General features: G+C 39.2%; 1 protein-coding gene across 8 annotated transcripts in view; it reads right to left on the reverse strand.

Moving 5' to 3' along the window:
* The window catches only part of BMPR1B (bone morphogenetic protein receptor type 1B), a 369,968-nt gene that overhangs the window by 42,286 nt on the left and 304,957 nt on the right, over positions 1 to 22,725 (reverse strand). For 7 of the 8 annotated variants that reach the window (XM_084897221.1, XM_084897222.1, XM_084897220.1 and 4 more), the window contains 3 exons: positions 17,073 to 17,232; positions 7,956 to 8,058; positions 7,319 to 7,421 (listed from right to left, as the gene is read on the reverse strand). In XM_084897221.1, the coding sequence (XP_084753347.1) occupies positions 7,319 to 7,421; positions 7,956 to 8,058; positions 17,073 to 17,215 (349 nt within the window). In that variant the 5' untranslated portion in view covers positions 17,216 to 17,232. The remainder of the gene's footprint in view (positions 1 to 7,318; positions 7,422 to 7,955; positions 8,059 to 17,072; positions 17,233 to 22,725) is intronic. The other variant, XM_084897218.1, reaches the window with a different exon arrangement.

Consider the following 22,725-nt stretch of genomic DNA (forward strand, 5'->3'; position numbering starts at 1 on the left):
TTGTAAAAGCCAAATGATTGAATCCCATTTAGTTAAGCAAGGGCTTCTGTTCATTTCAACACCAGTCTTTCACTTCCTTAAATGTTCACTTAAAACAATTAAATAAAAACAAGTGACTACAATGAATAATTTGAGGGAGAGCTTATCAAATTCTCCCACCTAGATGACATTTCAAGAGGACCCTTCACTCACAAAGTTTTGGTCCAGCCATCTGATGCTGAGTCAGGGCCTAAACCAACTCCCAGCACCACTACTTCTGCAGGCAGAGGCCAGACACTAGCACCACCACTGCTCCCTTTAGCCTCTCCATCAACACAGACATCTCTTCCTCCTCGCACCAGCCCTGGCTTACTGGGCTTCCCAGATCACACCTTGTTGTTTACAATGAAGAGGCTACATTGGATCTAACTGTCTTTTACATTTCCTCCTTTGGGAGAAAGATTGTTTTCTTATGGTATTCTGCTTTGCTGGTGCTGAAATGGAATCAGCAAAGCAAAGGAGAATGAATATTCCTAAAAAAAAATTTAGCTGTATTCTGGCCACTCCACATCTTTTTTTTTTTTTAAACAAAAGATGACAAATAAAATTTAAAGGATATAAATCGCATTGGTAAGTACTGTTGAATGTGATTATGAAGAGTCTGAGAGAACTCTGGACAGGTAGAAAAGGTTTCCTATGCCTTTGTTTGTAATAAGGATAAGTTACCTGTAGGTGTTAACCCCTACACTCAGTGCATCTCTGACCTCTCATATCAGAAGCCTAGATGTTATGTGTAGCATCTAGTAACACAGATGTTTTGCCATAAGGTTAATCATTTAACTTTTTTGAAGAGTAGTTATTAAAGAAAAACAAACAACAACAAAAAAATGATGAGGTGGAATTTTCTTCCCTCTATTCTTCTAATAACATAGTTTTTGTTTTTATAGTATCTTGACATATAGATTTATAAATCTATAATAACATACAATAATCTACTAGGCAGAGCCTAGTACAGGGCTTCCCAAGATGTGGTCTCTGGAACTCCTTAGAAATGCATATTATTGGGGCGCATTCAGACCTACTACTGGGGGGGGGGTAATCTGCATTTTAATAAGCCAACTACATGATTCTGATGCACTTAAAAGTTTGAAAGCCAGTGGCCTAGGGACTTAATAAATGTTAAATTAGAGGGAAGAAGAGGAGAGAGGAGGAGGGATGAAGAGAGAGTATAAGAACACACACAGGATGTGCAAGAAGCAGAGTGAGCAACTTCTAACACTAAATTCTAAAAATAGTAATTCATGCATGTCTGAGAGTTTCTGTGTAAGGCAAATATAACAGAAAGATTACTTCAAAAGTAATCATATTGATTGTCCATTGTTATGTGAAATGGCTTACTGCAGTTTACTTAGTTTTCTGACTCACATGGGGAAAATCATTTTTTTTTTAGAATGTCACTCAGAGCTTTCTACAGAATAGTCAGTGAGATGACACACCGGTCTACGTCCTCTCCACCACCTGTTCTAGCTGAGTAAACTTCCCATGGTATCTAATCGCAGGATTCCTCAGCTTTCATGTCTGTGAAATAGGAATAATAACAACAGTGCCTTCGTCTGTGGGTTGTTATGAGAATGAAATGAGTTGGTATATGCCAAGTACTTAAAAAAGAGCCATAACAAGAATGCATCCCCCTCACATAAGCAATTATCACGGTTATTATGACAATGTCCATTGCCGTTAGACCAGAAAATTGGCCTGAGCTCTGAGCTTCAGAGGGCCCTGCCCTGGCTCTCTCCAACCGCACCCCTTCCCATGTAGCAGTGGATCTGCAGGATGTGTCCACCCTGAACTTGGCCCACGCCGCTCTCCATTTAAACCACGGGCCAATGCCCAGAAGTCTGGAATCTCCTGTCTATCAGCCTCATGCCTGGGTTTTTGGCTAGGAATTGTGAGGCCTTCTTCTTTACTCCTGTGCCCCTGAGGGTGGACCAAGGAGATGGTGAGTGTGCCTCAAGTCTGAGGGGTGGCCAGTGGTGTCTGGAACAAGACATGTGAGTGGAGTATAAGCAGATGGCTGGAGTGTTCCAGTGTAAGTGCCTGATAATGAAGCTTTTTGATCATTAAGGCATCCACTCAAAGACATCCATCTCGAATAACTATATTGCCAGCTGTAAGACACAGCTACTTGGAAAACAATGAGATTAGGAACCAGACCACAACACCTGTGAAGTTTCCTTTCAGAAAGCCCTGGATAACCTAGACAACTGACCACGCCACCAGTAACCCTGCTTTTTCTTATCTGCATCCTAACCTAATTATCACTCTCTTGCTTTAAATTCACCAATAGTGAGTCAATGAAACCCAAGGTACCAAGCACTCAATCCAACAAAGCAGAACCCCAGGTCCAACCTTGCTAGTTCGTGTTCTCTCTCTCTCTCTCTCTCTCTCTCTCTCTCTCTCTCTCTCTCTCCGCTCTCTCCCCCCCCCCTCCATGACCTTGTGTGACCCTCAGGCATAACCTATACCCTCCAGAACCTGTGAATAATAAATCTTTTTTTTTTCCTTCAAAGCTCCCCGATGGTTGTTGCTGAGGTGAGTCTTACAATCATCATAAGAACCATAAGGTCCAGTCCAGCCACAACACTGCCTCTGGTGGGGAAATGTCTGTGGGGGCTGCCACAAGTAGTGCAGGCCCAGGTGAGGACGCGGGCATTGCAGCCGATAGCATCGCTATCCATAGGCTGAGACCAACCCAACACAGGTGCCCAGTGCATGCCTGAGAGGCACCTCAGTGCAGGAGAAAAATGAAAATGGGGATCCCCGCCACTCACTCCCATGTTGGAGAGAATGCATCAATAGTTTCAGCATTCTAAATGCCAACCTGGTATTTTCCATCAACATCATGAACCTGTATTAGTTAAGTTAACCTAATGCAGTAGTCAGCAAACTCATTAGTCAACAGAGCCAAACATCAACAGCACGATTGAAATTTCTTTAAGAGCCAAACTTTTTACACTTAAACTTCTCCTAAGGCCACTTCTTCAAATTGGACTTGCCCAGGCTGTGGTATTTTGTGGAAGAGCCAGACTCAAGAGGCCAAAGAGCCACATGTGGCTCACAAGCTGAAGTTTGCCGACTACTGGCCTAATGGATTTCATTTACCAATCTTCTATATTGGTTTATGAGTTTTAAACATGTAGGTAAATGATATGTGGACCTACACTTATATTACTACCGAAGCCCCACAAGTTAGGGATAGTCCTAAGTATTTTTTTTTTTAAATAACAAAGATTAAAAATATCAAAAGTAGGTGGGCTCTATAACCCTTTAATATCATCCCTGTTCTTTATGTGGCTTTTATACCAACCACATACACACATATCTCCAATATGAATTATGAAAATTAATACAAATGTTGTGGCTTCAAAATGGAGTTGGAGCTGCCATCCAAGAGGAACTGGCTTGCAAGTGCTACTCTTCAAATCTTTGGAATGTTAAAAATGAACAAAATAAACTTTTGGGCCTTAAAACAGGACTATATTCCAAATAACTGTTTGCAAAAATAACAAAGAGCAGATATGAAAATTAAAGATACTTTAGCATCACTATGTTAGTTTATCTGCACCTATAGAAATTCCTTCCTTCTATTCATGTTATTGTTTTCCTTCCCTTTCTCATAAGAATCCCTTGCCTTCCCTCCTAAGCAAAAAACAATGTGGATTCCTGCCTGAATAAATGCTTCCCGAATAGCTATTCTTTTAAATCTCAAATAAATGCTTGTTGTTTTTCACCTTGGCCTTTTACTTTTAGGTTAACATATTATTGTATATCTATATATATAAAAGGCTAAGCAAGCATCCCACTGGCCAGTAGGTGTCACACGCACTGACCACAAGGGGGCAGATGCTCAACGCAGGAGCTGCCGAGCTGCAGTGACTTGGCAGTGGTTCTCAGTTTTTGGATAACACAGCCTGGAACCAGAGAGGAGGAAGTCTGATTCCGGGGTGCACCACCTGAGAACTGCCCTCTTGTAATCTGGGACTCTTTGGGAGTTGCCAGAGAGTCAGTTTCAGCCTGATCCCCACAGGCCAGGCCAAGGGACCCCACCCGCCAGAGGGATCCTGCTCACTCTGCAGATGCCTTTTGAGCCATGGCAATACCCCAGCTGCAGCAGCTGTGGAGGGACCACAGGAGGTTGGCTATAGGGCATGTCCAGCTAGTCTCACACAGTTCCACCCCCAGCCACCTTCTAATTAATTTCCTTGCAATGTGCATGAATCCGTGCACCGGGGCACTAGTGTAAACATAATCCAATATGGTTGCAACTCTAATGTTCCTAACCAAGGCATTGCTGATATCCAGTAAAGATATATAGGGCATGTCCAATAAAAATTTATATGGTAGAAGCAAAAAAAAAAAAAAAAAAAAAAAGCTTAGTATATGGTATAACTATGTAAAAAATGCCAGTGCTTTCAGATCACAGTCTGCACTGACTTTTACTGCACACCAAACTGAGTGTGACAAAAGTGTGAGGTAAAGTCCACCGAGAGCTTGCCTAAGCACTACCTGGGATCCTTAGCATTTAAAGCAGTAAGCCCTACTGGTAACTCCACCCAAGCAGACACTCGCAAAATCCTCAGTATAATCCACCTGCATCCTCTTCCCAACGCCCTGAACCTAGGATGTGTCTTCTCAATGCTGCTGCCCTTCTTTTCAAACCTTTCCACTCAGTTCTCTAGTTATTTATCCCACTAATTTTTAAAGTCCCTACATCCTCCACCTTCTCAGAGAATACACCTTCACCTCCCTGGTCCTAACTAGAATCTGGCTCCATCTACAGGACAACACATGCACTGCAGTCCTTTCAGCCTCTGAAAGAGTGAGTTTTTCTAAACCCTACTGTTACTTCTAGGATACATCACTTCCACTTGCACATTAGAAACCTTTCCTCCTTGACAAAGATATTCTAAAATCTATCATTTCTACTTTCCTTTCCAGCTGCTCTTTCCTCTCCTTTCTCCCTCCCTACTAACCCATAAGCCCATAAACTAGTGTTATTATTCAAAATGTTGTCCACAGACCACCTACTTTTTGAAACTGATTCACAAAGAAATAACAATGGGAACTAAAAGTAAACATTTAGAATTTTACTACAATTTAATATCAATGAACTTCTCTGTAAACTTCTTAGTCTTTTTCTAGCAAAATTATTGCCCAAACTTTTTTTAAAAAATATTTTTATTGATTTCAAAGAAGGGAGAGGGAGAGAAGAAAGATAGAAACATCAACGATGAGAGAGAATCATTGATTGGCTGCCTCCTGCATGCCCCCAACCAGGGATTGAGCCCGCAACCCTGGCATGTGCTCTTGACCGGAATCGAACCCTTCAGTCCATAGTCCCACGCTCTATCCACTGAGCCAAACCAACTAGGGCTTATTGCCCAAACTGTAATGTGTATATACACAACTTGGGGAATCTTGTTTAAAAATGTGGGTTTAGTTAATCTGGGTTGGGGCCATTTGATTCTGAATTTCCAAGGAGCTCCAAATGACAATGATACCACTAGTTTACAAACCCATTCTGAATAGTGACTTCAAACAACTTAATTAGCAGGTTTTCTCCAACCAGCCTTGCTCTTTCATACGCTTGTATTTAGCTATTGTTTCTTAAATTTCACAAACCAAACCCCTGCACTTACCATTGCCTCTGTTTCTCAAATTTCACAAACCAAACCCCTGCACTTACCATTGCCTCTTTCCCAAGGTTGCACAGCCTATAAATAGAGTCACTGCTATTTATAGGCTGTGCAACCTTGGGAAAGTTAATTAACCTCACTGTGCTCTGATTTCTTCATCTTTAAATGGAGATTAATAATCCTAAATATCTCATAGGATTGTTGTGAGGCTCAAGTGGGTTAATTAATGTAAACTTAGAATACTGCTTGGCTAAGTTTATATTAATTAATTTTAATTTTTAAAATTTTTATTCTTGCCTTATTCACTTGGCAAGTTGTTGTTCCTCCTTAAAGTCTTGTTCAGGTATCGCTTCTTTGAAGCTATTTTGACATCTTTCCATGCCAGAAAGAGGGTGCCACTCCCTCTTTTGTGTTCTTACTATATTTTATAATCTAACTCTGCTGCTGAACTATTCCTGACTGTATGATTATTTACATGTTTCTCAAAACCAACTGTGCACATCTTGAGAGCAAAAATTTCCTTCATCCATTTCTGAATCCTTAAGACATAGCCTGTTGATTGCCAAAATTTTAAAAACTGACTGAGTTTTGCGCTGGCTGTTGTTGCTCAGTCTTTAGAGCGTTGGCCCACACACTGAAGGGATAGGGTTCCATTCCTGGTCAAGGGCAACCTGGGTTGCAGGCTGGATCCCTGGCCCGGATCAGGAGAGCATGTGGGAGGCAGCCAATCCGTGTTTCTCTCTCTCACCCAGCCTTCCTCCCCATCTTCCTCTCTCTCTAAAAATCAATGGGAAAAATACCCTCAGGTGAGGATTAACAAAAAAAGAAAAAAAACAACCGACTGAATTTTGATGTGAATTATTATGAATAAACCTTATAGAGCTTTCTAGGTTATTGTAGGAACAGGAGTTATAAAAATATTATCATGAAAACCATGAAATGTCATTATATTTTGTCGGAAAATTTTTCTCACGAAGAATCACTTTAAACCACTTATCTATGTCTTTGGACTTAGATTTCTGTGACAATTACAAATCACTTATTTTTGGTGAGAAGAAGGAGAGGGAAGGAAATGAGAGAGCTATTTTTAACAAGAAGTCTCTGGGGGTGCTAATTTAAATGCATAAATCTTGAAATTAAATTTTGTAGATGTCTTCTCCATTTTATATATTTTATCTTTATATAATATAAAATCTGACTAAAAATACACTCTAGCATAGATAAAAGGAAACACAATCCAGCAAATAATCTGATGTACTCCTTTCTAAGGTCCTTTATTTTTATTTATTTTTTAACTTTCTTTTTTTCTTTCTTAAGGTCCTTTATTTTTGAAACAAATGTAGAGAAATACTCATTTTTGAAGGAAATACACCCTGAGTAATACTTAGGAGCAAACATAAAGCACTGACTCCTTCCTCCGCCCTTCGGAAATACACTACAAGCTCTAGAAACTAGTTTTCTAGGAGAAGAGGGGAGAGTTTATGAAATAAAATTCACTGGAGAGAAGTCATGTAAGACTACTTTCCCAAGAACTGCTTGCACATGTTTTTGAATGTTTCATTGTGGCATCTTGCCTTGTCCTCTGCCCCAGCAGTGGAAAAGGGTACAGATAGATTCATTTAGAAAAGAAAGGGTCTTCTTACCTCTGTTTTTCAGTGGAGGCAATGTGGGGTGTAGATCTTTATTACATTCATTCCGTTCTGTGCAGCATTCAATTGATCTTCTTTGGTGAGGGATGGGAGTGTCCTAAAATTAAACCCGAAAAGCTGTTAGTGGGTGTCCCCTAGATTTCATAGGCACATAACCTCAAACTTAAGACATTAAGACTATTTTGGTAACTTAGTTGAAATTCTTGCACAAGCATGTTGAAAATATTGTCTTCTGTTAGGTCATTTCTTTTAAATTATCATGTAAGACCTTACTGCCATGTCTGCATGTCAACAAAATTACTACTACATGTGTAATACCCGGTGTGCACAGTGTAAGTGAACAAAGAAAGCGAGGCCTGATGCAGTTAGCTAAATTGGAATTTGAGCAAGAAGGTCTAATGGGACACAAAGCCAGAAGTTATCAGCAAAAATAAACATAATATTTCATTTCAAAATGAAGGGAGAATTGGCCCAATGAGAATGCTCAAATTATTTTCCAAATCATTAAAAATAGGCTAGTGAAAAAAACAAACAAACCCCCCCCGACACAATTGCTTTCTCTTATTGAAACGTGGCTGTTTGAAATCTAGCCAAGGAAAGGTCACAAAGGGGAATCAAATTTCCTCCTTACCCGGCACTGAAAATCTGAACCTTCTAGTCCCAGACACCCCGACGTGATCACCGGCATCCCAGAATCATCTTCTTCTATCATCGTGAAGCAGTATCCATCTGTGCTAAAGGCCAAACAGGCAAAGGAAGCGTGAGTGTCAGTGTGTGTGCGTCTAGGGGAAAAGGAAGATGCTCATCATTTGTTTCATTAAAATCAGAATTTCAATGATCATTACAAGTTACAGTCTGTGGAGACAGTCCCGAAACTTCCTTTCATGAAACTCAACTTAATTATCAATAAATATTTTGTAAATAGCTCCTCTGTCCAGAAAACTACGAGAAGTATCCAGAATTTCCATATCACATATACAATTAATAACCACATATACTGATTACTAAACACTTGCTTTGGTCCTTTGTAGAGAGCTCTCTTTTAAAAAAAAGAAAAGAAATATATATATTCTTTTATTTCAGAAAGGAACAGAGAGGTAGCGAGAGATAGAAACATCAACGATGAGAGAGAATCACTGATCAGCTGCCTCCTTGCATGGGGATCAACCCCACAAACCAGGCAAGTGCCCTGACTGGGAATTGAACCTAGAACCCTTCAATTTGCAGGCCAATGCTTTATCCTCTGAGCCAAAACCAGCTAGGGTGGATATCTCTCTCTCTCTCTCTCTCTCTCTCTCTCTCTCTCTCTCTCTCTCTCTCTCTCTCTCTCTCTCCTGATTTCAGAGAGGGAGATGAAGAGAGAGATAGAAGCATCAATGCTGAGAGAGAATCATTGATTGGCTGCCTCCTGCTCGCCCCCTACTGGGGATCGAGCTTGCAACCTTGGCATGTGCCCTGGACTGGAATGGAACCTGGGACTTTTCAGTCCACAGGCAGATGCTGTATCTACTGGGCCAAACTGGTTAAGCCCAGAACAAAACAACTCTGAGGAAGATGGCGCTATCCTTACCTTCTATATGAGGCTCTACACTGAGGCTCAGAGAACTTGAGTAATTTCTCCAAGGCCTACAGCTAGTGAGAGTACGCATGGCAGGGCTTTGGACCCATGCAGGTGAACTTCTATGCTGGCTCTCCTTGCACTGAGGCTAGGAAATAAACTTACCTCTTACCAAGACACACAAACTAAACTAAGGAGGGGCAAGAGTTGGGATCAGCACAGCAGAAGTGAGGTGACTAAGATTCTGCCTTTTGGTACTTGTGCTTCTGGGCTGGCCTGAGGGATGAAAACATCAGGCTTTGTTTTCAGCAGTCTGGCCTTAAATTGGAAGTGGGGTAAAAAATGGACAGTGGAAAGAAGGGTTTTAACAAGATCACTGTTAAAGCCTTTCCATCTCATGGCACACACGAACTAATTACTAAAATTCTGCGGCCTACCAAAAAATGTATTTTTTGCTGACCTGATAACAACAAACTATATTTTTGACTCATTCACACCAGAGAGCTATTGTTGGTTGGCTAATGTCATTTTTTTTAAAAAAAAATTTAATAATCTAAGGGAAAAGAGGTCAAGTGCCCCTGACTAAATAGTCAGGTATCACATGTTTTAAAAATTCCTGCGGCATACCAGTGTGCCTTTTGCAGTATACTGGTTGAAAATCGTGGCCCGAGAAAGTAAAGAAACCATATATATATATATAATTTTTTTCTGTGTGGATTTTTAGATTAAAAATAACTTTCATTTATTCTATCAGATTTAGTCCTCTCAACAACACTGAGAAGTGATAATTTCTATTTCACTGACGAGGAAATTAAAGCTATAAGAGTCTAATAAGCAAACAGTTACAGAATCAGCCTTTTCATCAAGAACCTCTTGCTTCTTTCCCACACATTTTTCCACTGTCCCCTCCTGGGATTAAAAATGGAAAACAAGAACTGTTATATATATAGAAGTATTTATAAACAAACATTTCTTACATTGGGAGTCCACTGGGTGAGGAATGCCAGCAGACTCCCGATGTAAGTCACAGACCCCTACTGTGTGTGCTAGGAAATAAAGGACTGACCTGTATCTCCATCTTTTCTTCGTGGGCATGCATGCTCAGTGTCCAGGACAGACATGACAGCACAGTCCTCCAAGGTCAGGGAGGCAGCTCTGCGCATGCTCTTCGCCATGGTTTCTGGGTTGGTCTGTTCTGTGTTGTTGGCAGCAGCATTCTGCCATACCTTAGCCCTTCAGTTATCATCAACACCCTTTGTATTCCTTACTTGGTTTATAAGCCTCAAGTGATCCAAAATACCTCAGTTTATGAAAACTAGCAGAGCCAAGTTCAAACATACTAATAAGTGGCTGGGAAGGGCCAGTGATAAATCTCCCTTGTGTAGACCAAGGTCAAATGAATGAATATTGTTGTGGAAGAAATACTGCCTCTGAACAGCCCATGCTTAACATTATTTGGGGCATTTTAGCTCACATGCTGACACTGCTATGACAATCTAAAGCATGTAAATACTGAAGGCGATAAATACAAGAGCTGTCCCTTAGAAATTTACTGTAAACATGTAATAAAACAATATCTGTGTGTGTGTGTGTGTGTTGTTGTTGTTGTTATTTTGTTCCTTTCCTACACATTTAGATTATGTGTGTAATTTCCATTTCTTGTCAGAAGTAAAATTCAGGAATTATCAGAAATAAAGCCATCTTAATTTTCTGACATTGGGATTTCATAGAGGCAAGAAAAGCTTGACTCAGTGTGTTAAATCCAAAAAGACTAACTTCTCCTTAATCATGAGTTCCCCTTGCTCAAAATCTGAATACATGGAAATACACTTTTAAGCAACTTACAAGAATCAAGAATGAGAATAGGAAAAGCTGGTAAATCTGTTGGTAAGTTACTGTTACAGTGTCCTAAGAAATGGAAAGGGACATCAGCAAGGGTAATTTTAAGCTTTAAAAACGCGCTCCCATCCAGCCAGTGTTGCTCCATGGTTAAGCATCAAACCCATGTACAGGAAAGTCACCAGTTGAATTCCCAGTGAGGGCACACATTTGGGTTTCAGGCTTGATCCCCAGCAGGGGGCATGCAGGAGGCAGCAACTGATGATGTTTCTCTCTCTTTTTTCTTCTCCCTCTAAAATCAATAAAATATATATTAAAGATACATATACTCTTGTCTTCAAAAAAGGGTGAAAATAAAAGTATAAAGAGGGGATGGAGAGGGAGCAAGAGAGAGACCCTGGAGAAAAGACTCAGTGTCCCACAGGCATCAGTAAGGTAGGAATCAAATATGTCCCTAAAGTAAGAACAAGAGGGTGAGAGAATATCAAGTGCATATTATCTGCAACAAAGCCAAAATAATTTATAAGCTTCTCCTTGAAATTGCTAGCTAGTAAGGAAACTTAAAGGTGCTCTATGTATTACTCCATTTTACTGAGTACAGTGTTTACAAGGTTTAAAGCCTTGATCCTTTTAACTCTATTCTTATAGAAGCTTACTTTCAACTCTTCCAGCAAGCACGAATGTAAACAAAGCTATGCTCCAGTCAGAGCCCAACAATTCCACCCACCACTAAGGGGTGGCTGCTGAAAGGCACGCAGGGCGACTAACTCCCCCCATGGCCTGTCGGGACATCCTGCTGCTGTCTGCCACATTAAGCTGAGTTGTGATATGTGTTCAGCTATTGCCATATCACTCCTAGAGTGTTGAAAGTGATCACAGGAGATGAAGATCATGAAGAAAAACAAAAGGAGAAATCATTTTAGACAAAATTAAAAGTGGTGATATGTATACAGGAATGTAGGATTGATCATTTGTTTCCAGTAAGGATTATAAATTAAAAAAGCTGCCCCTGCCCAGCCGGTGTTGCACAGTGGTTGAGAGTCTATGAACCTATGAACCAGGAGGTCACAGTTGGATTCCCTGTGCAGCCGGGTTGCAGGTTCGTCCCCAGTAGGGGGTGTGCAGGAGGCAGCCAATCAGTGATTCTCTCATATCAGTGAGGTTTCTTTCTCTCTCCCTCTCCCTTCCTTTCTAAAATAAATAAAAATATATTTTTAAAAAATGCTGCCCCTGAGTTATAGGCAAAGAAATGTAATTGATAAAATAGAACAAGAGTTGAATCCCAAAATGATCAATACTGAAATGCCTCTCTACATGTTAACTAATGAAAAGGCAAAGAATTTGAGAATTTAAGTCACATGAGGTCAAAGCAGTGAAAATAAAATTTTTGCTACAGCCCTTGGATGGCAACACAGATTCAAACTCCTTGCATCTGCCCAATATTCCAAACGTAAGTAAGTGTCTGTACCATCTAGAAAGATGGTCAGGGAAGAACTTCCACAAGAGAAGCTGGGCATGACCAAGTAAACACTGACTATCAGTGAAGAAAGGGGCATACCTGGCTTCAACTTTTGAGGGAACAAGTACTACTCCTTTTTTGGTGGGTGAGCGCCCAGAACCTGCAAGGTTTGGCTCTTCTCATATATGGCCAAATGCATCATAAACAGCCTTTGGGACCCCGATTTCTCATTAGTGCTTACTGGGCAGTGGGAAATACATATGACTACTACTGTCCCCCTTTCTCTGGCTTTTCCTCTGAGGCATCAATACAAGAAATGCCTTTTTATTACTTTATCATCAAGGACATGTAACTATCATACATCCTTCTGTCTTTCTCTGGCAGCCAAACAAGTGACTTAGCATTCTAGTCTGTTGTTGTTGTTTTGTTTTGTTTTTTCTCAGTGAAGTATAAGATACTGTGAACCAGTCTCAGTGTTCATATTAATAGAGCGTTTGTGTATTCTCACCCCCACCACTTTGTGCAGGTGTCCTCACTCCCCCCACCTGACTGCTCTGAGAGCCTTCCAGTGGACTCCCCACCTCTGGATTCTGCCTGATAAACCTTACATTTTCCTTCTCTGCTCAATAATCTCAATGGTTCACTATCTATGATTTTAAAGAACCCCACGCTGTTCACTTTCTACTAAGTCCAACATAAATGGGCCACGTTAACATGCTCATCTGTGACGAATTAGAGGCACAAAAACTGAGTTATTCCTTGTAAAAAACTTCATAAGCAAACTTGAAATCATAGCCTCTTCCTACTAAATTACGAGTCCTGATGCAGGACCCACCATCCTCATTATTGCATTGGTTTGAACTCAACATCCACTAAAAATAAATAAAGACCTTAAAGCTCAATGTTCATATGGCCTGGGCAACAGTGGGATTAACTGGATGCAATGTAAGCTATACAAACAAAGGAGAGCAATGTGCACTTTAAACACTCAGAGACCCTGGGTCAGGAGCACCTGTCTAAAAACTCACACCACCACATTCAGCAGGAGGTCTAAAAGCCCTGGGTTAATACAAACTTTGTCAAAAGGCTCAAGGTCCCTAAGCTTTTCCTTCTCCCCTTTGTGACTCTTCAAAGCCCAGCTGGAGACTCTTCTAATTCCTCATGTAGGCAGAGTGGTGTCATTTACACATCCTTTGTGCAAACATCTGATGCGATTGATTACACCAGGAACCCAAAAAAACCACCCAGGCAGGAGAATTTTTAATCTGAATTCAATAAGATAAAGGAGAAAGTATTTAAAATTGTCTCTGAATAAAAGAGTAAAAAAATAAATAAATTTTAGAAATGAATAAACTTGTGTGAGGGAGTGGAGGAACCTGAGAGAGGTGATGATTCAGGGACAAAAATGACTATTAACTACCAAATCAAGTAAAACAAAGAAAAATACATGAAGTGGGACCAGATTTATATATATATATATATATATATATATATATATATATATATATATATATATATATGACAACAACAAAAACAGGCTGAGATTATACTTGGTAGGACAGGAAAATAAGACAGATATTGGCATGGTGAAAGCCATATACAAAGAGTGATTGAAGGAGACTTTGCAGCTTCCCGTGATTTCCAGTGAGAGCCTGTGGTTCCAGGAGTAGCATCTGGAAGTGGAATGGGAAAGATTAACAGTGCGAAATAACACCTGGAAAGATATTTGGAAGGCAGATATTATCTTGAGGGAGCCATGACAACAGCTTCATTTCTTACTCTGAATTATGAATATTAAAAAGGTTCAATGCAGGACATATTTACACCACATCCTTCAATGTGCATGCCATTAGGCTGTAGAAATGGCATAGATTTTGGAAACAGTTACATCTGCACCTGATAGGAAACAAGGCCAAGGATGACTGTGGCCTTGGTGTTGGCTAGTAAATCATTGATGGAACTCAGGAAGAATTAAAAAAAAAAACCCTCTAAACTTTGCGCAGGTTCTCTGAATTACTATGTGGGATTTCAGAATCTCATAACTATGATGCACTCTTAATTTGGGCCACTTTTTGGATTATTCTCTCTAGGAAAGTGGGAGTGGTAATGAGTGTAAGATCTACCTCGACACTCAGCTTGGCTAAGATCTGCCTCATAGCCAACCAGACAGCTTAGACCAGCCCTTATCTAAGCCTCAAGCAAGGACAGCCTTGTGTTTAGAAATTCTGTACCTAGGAATGCAAGATTTAGTGTAGTTTTACTCAAAGGATGCTCCCTTTCAAGTCAGAAAACAGCTTATTATTGGTCTGTGAGATTAGAAGTTGAAATGTGCATTGTATAGCAATACGTTTAGCTGTTGAATCTAATGGAAAATAGAATAAAAGGAGCACATACTAATAATGTGTAAGTATTTTAAATTTATTTTTCAAATTAATCTATAATTTGTTTTTATTGTATTTAGAAAAGTACCAGTGTACAAGCTATTGGGTGGGGGGCACTGTCTTTCAACAGCGATAGTTTGAGAAGTACTGATTTGATGGTCAATGAGTAGAACCTGGGCTTCCATTGCTACTTGCACGTTAAGTATTTCTAAACTTCAGTTATCAAGATCAACAAACGTGATTGCTGCACTTCAATTCTTATCCTATTTGACTTCTAACAGCATCCTTCCTCTGTAAACTTGGCTTCAATGACACCAGCCTTACTGCTTCACTGCTAATCCTCAGTCTCCTGGGAAAGCCTCCTTTATCCAAGCACTGCATGCCTCAAGGCTGTCTTCTTCCAGTAGAAGTGCAGCTACACTGACCAGCATCATGGGTGTTCTCAATTCTTCACGCCCCACCCTAGACACGGTCTCCTTGACTTTGAACTATGACATTTGATTTGTAAATGGAATGTTAGAGGACATGACATAAACAGAAGCTTTAAAAGTTTGCTTCCCGACACTCATGTGAGAAAGAATATGCCCTGAGTAGCTGCTGGTACAAAAAGAATGAAGAAACATGTGCAGTAGGCCTGAGCTCAGGTAGCAAACTGAAGTCAAGCACACCCAATCCAGCAGAGCTCAACACTGCGGCAGCCCACTTGTAGAACCAGGAATTAAAAAATATATAAAAATAAATAGCCCTAGCAAGTTTGGCTCGATGGATAGAGTGCCATGGTCTGTTGATGGAAGGGTCCCAGGTTCAATTCCGGTCAAGGGCACATACCTCGGTTGCAGGCTCAATGCTTGACCCTGGTCAGGTTGTGTGTGGGAGGCAACCAACTGATGTCTCTCTCTCACATCCATGTTTTTCTCTCTTTGTCTCTCCCCCTCCCATCCACTCTCTCTCTAAAAATCAATGGAAAAGTACCCTCAGGTAAGGATTAAAATAAATACACAAATAAATAGTCTTTACCAGTAGTTGTAAGCCACTATGATTTTGAGCTTGTTCCATAGCAAAAACTGACTCATGTTTTATTCCACATTCCCTCCCCAATAGTGTACCCGAGTTCCAAATCCACACCCAATGCCTACCCTTTGATAGGTTCACTTGGATGTGTTAGAAAACTTAAACTCAACATGTCTATATTGGAACCCAACTGTTTTCCTTCGACCTTCTTCATTGAAAGGCTATCCTAAGCATCAAAATGTACATCCAGACACTTGTGAAGCCCTCCCATATATAATTCACCAGCACAAAACTTTCCTTCTAAATAGCTCTCCAGCACACCCACCTCTCCTGCACTAGCAACTCCCTCGTACAAGATGGTGTTCTTTCACACGAACGGTCCTTCCTGAATCCACTTTTCAATTTCCCTTACCTAACCATTGTTGATCTCAAATTGATTTTTTTTTCCCTCTAATACATCCAAAACTCGGAAGAAAAGAAAAATTTTCAAAAAAAGCTAATCGTCACTGTTTCTCCTGCTTAGACATTAGCTTCCAAGGCTTCCTATGTTCTCAGAAATAAGACCAACATCTGGGACACAGCCCACGTGGCCACTGGCAACCTTTCCCTAGGTTCAACTCCTGCCGTGTCTCCTCCCGCCTGTGCTCTCAGAAAACCACACTTCCCCTTCCCACCACAGAGAAAACTGCATTGTGGTTCACCCAGCAGCCCATTCCTTATTTGGGTCCATCTCCCTCCTGAGGCAGACGATGCTTCTCTGACATTGAACTGCTGAGACCTACGCTTGGGTGGAGGCATGGGCCCTCTCTCCCTGAGTCACTCTGTCCATTGGTCTGTGCCTCTTCACCCCCTGCTGTCCTCACCCAGGAGAGCAAGTGCAGCTACACGGACCAGCAACATGGATGTGGCTGCATGAAGATATGTATGGAAGAAGGTTAGAATATATTTATACAAACAGAATTACCTGCTAAGGAGCTTATTCTCTAGTACTTTGACAACGTTTTCCCATCACCTGGTAGATTCTCCTAAGCCCTGTCACCATACTGCTTCCCAGAGTCCGTTTCTGAATAGATCCTGACAGTTTAGGTGTTCTTTCCAAAACACGAGCACCAACAGCATGACAAATGGTAACAACAAAACAACACACAAAAAAAAACCCAAAAATACAATAACACATATTTGATACTCCCTGCTGTTGAAATAATTTGGGGGATCAGGTCTTTTGAAAGAAAATAATTACATTTTGCTCCGTGACATGGAGCCTGGGACCTGTGCTCTATGTTTATTTCATGTGCATGTGTGATGTTTGCAGGAAGGAGAATCTCAGAGCAGCATTTCAGGAAAAATGCAACCCATAGTTTCGCTCCATACAGGCACAACTAACTCTGAGAGTCAGCGGGTTTGTGTGCTGTTCCCTAAAATGTGCTCTTGGAACCTGCATGCAGTTCTTTAGTGGGGACTTTCTGTTCACACGCGGTTTGAATGATGTGTATGACCAACCTGCAGATATTGTTGACCGAGTCTTCCGGACAATGGTGGTGGCATTTACAACGCAAGATCTTTGGACGAACAGTGGGGGCTGTACTGTCACCATCCTCTTTCTTGGTGCCCACATTTAGTTTTCCTGAACTTCGCAAAAGCATGTTATCAAGGAAGTCTGCTGAAAAGAAGAAAGGGGAAGCATTTAAGCTTATGGGATAGCCAAGCCAAAGTCTCATTAAAGAATAATGTGACATCAAACAAAATATTGAATTTTCATGACATTTAAAGATTCAAACAGAGGACAGGTATTTTTATGTTTTTTTATATTAAAAGTTATACTCTATCAATAAGAGATTATATAGTTAAAGGTAACATACACTGAGTGGCCAAATTATTATGATCTCTGAACGCATAATAATCTGGCCACTCAGTGTGTATCCTATATAATAAAAGGTTAATATGCAAATTGTCCCCTCAACCAGGAGTTTAACCAGCAGGCAGGCTGGTCAACTGACTATGTCCCCTCCCCGTGGCCAGGCTGGCTGAACCCCACCCATGCACAAATTCATGCACCAGGTCTCTAATACACACACACACACACACACACACACACACACACACACACACACACACACTGAGTGGCCAGATTATTATGGGTTCAGAGATCATGATAATCTGGCCACTCAATGTATATAACTGTCTCATATAGAATGTGGAAATTCTCATAACACTTTCATTAAATTACTATATTGTATTTGAGCGCAAGGAGCTCAATGAGACACCATTATATAGATTAGTTTTATCTGTATGGTAATACTGTGGATAGATATTATCGTTCCCATATTCTGATGAGAAAATTAAGACTAAAAGTTAAAGTGATTTTCACACAACTAATAAATCACAAAGCCAGCATTTAAACCTAGATTATTTGCCTCTAAACTCTCTTTCCAGCAGTCTATTTACTTAGGAGTCTCAGTGTTTTAGGTATAATATGTATTTTTTAAACAAGTTATTTGAAATATTTAACCTGAAAAACTGGGTAGGACAATGAAAACTTAGTTATCATTAAGATACATTTCAAAAGATACATCTTCCCTATCAGATTTTTATGCAAAAGTTACTCATGCAAATGCTACTCATATTAGTATCAATGAATCTATACCTCTGATGGAAGACATTCTAGTTGACATGATCTATCCAGGCAGATTTTCTGGGGTCAAAATTAGGCTTTGCGATTTATCAGTTAGTTGACCTTGGACAACTTTATAAATAATGTCATTGTGTCTCATTCCCTTACCTTTAAGGCTAAGATAGTTATAAGCACCTATCTCATGTCAAGAGTTTAGAATATGCATGCTACATAGTAATACTTAATAAATGTTAGTTGTTATTAAAATAATATTTTTTTCCAGATTTTAAGTAGTGTGACAATGTTTCATAGTTTTGTAACTATTTGTAATTATGTAACATAGTTTTCATGTTTTTCTTCTTCACTTCTAATGCTTCTGGAAGGTCATTATGTCTGAGAAGGGTGCATGCTTTAATTGATACTATGTATCTAGACATTGGGGTTAAAGCTCTCACCAGCAATATCACTGCACAAATTGTCACCCTGAGCAATGTTTGATTTCAAATCTCTCTCAACACATCCAGCTGGCCTACGATTAAGTCAAATGTCAACAAAAATATTATCTAAGAGATTGTAAAGGCTAAAAAAAAAATAAAATTCTTGGCCTAAGTGCAATATACAAAATAGGTGTACAGTGTGCAGGTGTTATTTTTAAAAACTGCAAATAGATGCCTCCAGCCATTGGTATAGCGGAGAATGAGAAATTTAGAAAAAGATCTATGGTGATTCTCCCTGATTTTCTGTATATTAGGCTAATTAATTGAATTCTGGTTCTTAATACATACTCCTGACGTTAGCCTGAATTGTCTCAAAGTAATACAAAGTGATGCAAATGAGATATTTTCCATCTATACCAGACCCCATGTCTTCGAAGTTATAAATAAAATAATAAAATTTTGTTTATTGTGAATATGTCAACTTAAAATATGTAATGGGTACCTATCCTGTTCCAGGCATAGCCTATAAGTAGAATAAACTAAACAAACACAGAATTAACCGTTTGGTGAGAAAAGTTATTCAGTGAAATGTTTACATAGGATGGTCTACATTAGAAAGGGAATAATATCCTTGTACTATTGGAAATAAGATGTGATTTGTAAGAAACATTTTAAAGGTGTCACAATTTTTTCACATTTAATATTTATTTAAATTAAAGAATAACATAAGATTCAGCTATGAGAAAATTCTTTGCAATATTGCTTAAAACAACCTATGTTTAAAAATATAGGAGATAAGTTATATCTCTAAAATTAGAGTTGTATGTAACAATTAAAATGTTTCTATAGAAGTACATTTATCGACAAAGAATACTAAAATATAATTTTTGTTGAAAAGGGAAGATTTACAAGGTCTTGTCCTTTTGAACAAAACTTTTGTTTTTACAATATAACAACAAGGGGGCTAAAAAGGAACCCACACTGTAAATGAGATAAAGAGAAGATACTAGCAATAAAAACCTAGAAAGCAGAAACTGATTTTTTAATCCTCACCCAAGTATACGTTTATTGATGAGAGAGAGAGAGAGAGAGAGAGAGAGAGAGAGAGAGAGAGAGAGAGAGAGAGAGAGAGAGAAAGAGAGAAACATCGACTGGTTGCCTCCAGAAGTGCCCCAACTAGATCGAACCTGCAGCCTAGGTATGTGCCCTGAAGGGGAATTGAACCCACAGCTTTGGATATTCAGGATGATGCTCCAACCAACTGAACCACTGAACCAGGGCCAGAAATTATTATAATCTAACAAAGCCCAAAATGCTGATCTTCTAAGACAAAGTGGAGAGAAGCCAAGAGTCAAAATAATTTTACCATTCGACCCCCAAAGGCTCCAGACTGGTACCAGAAATTAGTTTCAGAAGTGACAGAGAAGGGAATATCGAAAGCAGGAGGAAGCTTAAATCTGTTTTAGAAGTCGTTGGAACTTTAGCTATTCCGTCACAGTCCTTAGAGGCTAGCAACCTTCCTTCCCCACCCCTGCAGAAGACCGGACAGGTGCACCTGATATACACATCACAGAGATGCCAAAGAAACCATCAACGAAATGAAAAGGGAGCCCACTTTGTGGGGAATGTATTTGTCAGTCATCTGATACACGGTTAATTTCCAAAATATAAAAAGAACTCATACAATTTGACAAAAGGAAGTCAAACAATCCAATAAAAAACGGGCAAAGGACCTCAATAGACACTTCTCCAAACAGGACATACAGATGGCCAAAAGATGCATAAAAAAGAAATCTCAAAGTCAATAATCAGCAGAGAGATGCAAATTAAAATAATAATGAGGTATCAAACACATCATATCAGCCAGAATGGCTACCATCAACAAATCAACAAATGACAAGGATATGGAGAAAAGGGAACCCTAGCACAATGTTGGTGGGAATGCAATGTATAGAATTTCCTCAAAAAATAAAAATGGAACTTCCATTTGATCCAGTGACCCCACTTCTAGGAATCTATTCTAAGAATCTTGAAACATCAACCAGAAAGAATATATGCACCCCTATGTGCATAGCAGCACTATTTACAATAGCTGATATCTGGAAACAGTCCGAGTGCCTATCAGTAGATGAGTAGATAAAAAGCTGTGATATCCCTAGCAGGTTTGACTTAGTGGATAGAGCATTGGCCTGTGTACTCAAGGGTCCCAGATTTGATTCTGGTCCAGGGCATGCACCTTGGTTGCTAGCACATCCCCAGTAGGGGGTGTGCAGGAGGCAGCTGAATGATGTTTCCCTCTCATCATGTTTATAATTCTCTGTCCCCCTCCCTTCCTCTCTGTAAAAAAATCAATAAAATATAAATATTTTTTTAAGCTGTGGTACATTTACATAATGGAATACAACGCAGCTGAAAAAATGGAGTATCTCTTACCCTTGAGACAGCATGGAGGGACTTATAAAGTATTATATTAAGCGAAACAAGCCAGTCAGAGAATGACAAGTATCACGTGATCTCACTGATATGTGTAATCCAATGAACAAAGTAAACTGATGAATAAAATAAATCCAGAGACACAGAAGCATGGAACAGATGGTGGAATCTCAGAGGGAAAGGGAGGTTTGGGAGGAAGAGGTTAATCAAAGAACTTAAATGCATATATGGATAATCTATGGACACAGACAATAGTGTGATGAAAGGGAGTGCAGGGTGTAAGGGGTCAATGAGGGAAAAAAGGGGACATCCGTAATACTTTCAACAATAAAGATACATTTTTAGAAAAAAAAAATACATCAGCTAATGCATGAAAAAGGCAATTAGATGCTTGACAAAGAACAGTCATTTTATAAAGATATGAATTCGGTCTGATAATATTGATGCTGAAGAGTTAGAAGGAAAGACAAAGATATGTATTTATGGTAATGGTGACATCCAGATGAAGACTAGAGTAGCATTAAGGAAGACATATCCCAAATGCCAAACGTCTGATTATCAAAATGTATTTTTCACATTTTATTGTATTTTTAGTGTCTTTCCATTTGAAACACAACAAAGGCAGACTTTAATAGATAAAAATATATATATATATATATATATATATATATATGTAATTGATTTAGTCAGCTCTCTAAGATAATATAAGATCTTTATTAATTCTCATGCTATTTAATTTTGTGTTAAATGTTATAGAAAAGCTAATCATTTAAAACAATTGGAAGATGACTAACCATTAAAGAAACATGAAGTATAATTTAGTACATTTTATTTTCTAAATTAGTAAGTTAAATCATTAAAAGATTTTTCCAACAAGGAAGCTAAACAATGAATTGTTTCTATTTAATTAAATTGAACAGAATCTCAACAAAATTGATTCTTTCTTTCCAGTAGCACTCTGGGCAATTATGGCTTTTTAAATATTTAATAATAGAATTATAAATAAAGCTGATAGGAAAACATAATGGAAAAAGACCGAGAAAAGTCAGACTTTGTAGAAATTTCTAAGGAATCAATCCTATACTGAATAAGTTACTCTTTAGGAGCTCATCACATATTTCAGCTTCCTTCTCTCTCCTACCCTCACTCCTCTCTTTCTCTGACCAATCTTGAGTCCAATAGTGTGAATCCAGACACTTCAGATGCATCCTGACTAGATTAGCTGGTTACATTATAACCCAGGGAGTTAACTAGCCAAATTGTTAAGATTATACAAAGTAGGGCATGTGGAAGCCAATGTAAATTGGTTCTCATTTTTCAAAGGACCACCACTCTTTCAGGGATAAATGAACCACAAAATCACTTCCAGACGTGTCTGCTTATCTGCGTGTGTACTCTTAATGAATCACAACTAAATTACATTCCTTATGACTTCTATAAGAGAGTTATAGATTTCCAGGCAGATTAATCAAACTTCATGAAATAACCTAATAATTAGCATGCAATAATATGACTTTCATTCAATTACAAAGGTTAAATAGAAAGTTATTTTTCTTGAATATCTTCTCTGGGATATATGTTATAGTTCTATACATGTTTTCAACTACTTTGTATATATTTCTGTATAGTTATATGGAATTTTATATGGCATCTCTTCTTGCATAAGTTAGGA

This window comes from Pipistrellus hanaki, assembly GCF_964339955.1.
Source record: "Pipistrellus hanaki genome assembly, chromosome: 1".
NCBI classification, from domain to species: Eukaryota; Metazoa; Chordata; class Mammalia; order Chiroptera; family Vespertilionidae; genus Pipistrellus; species Pipistrellus hanaki.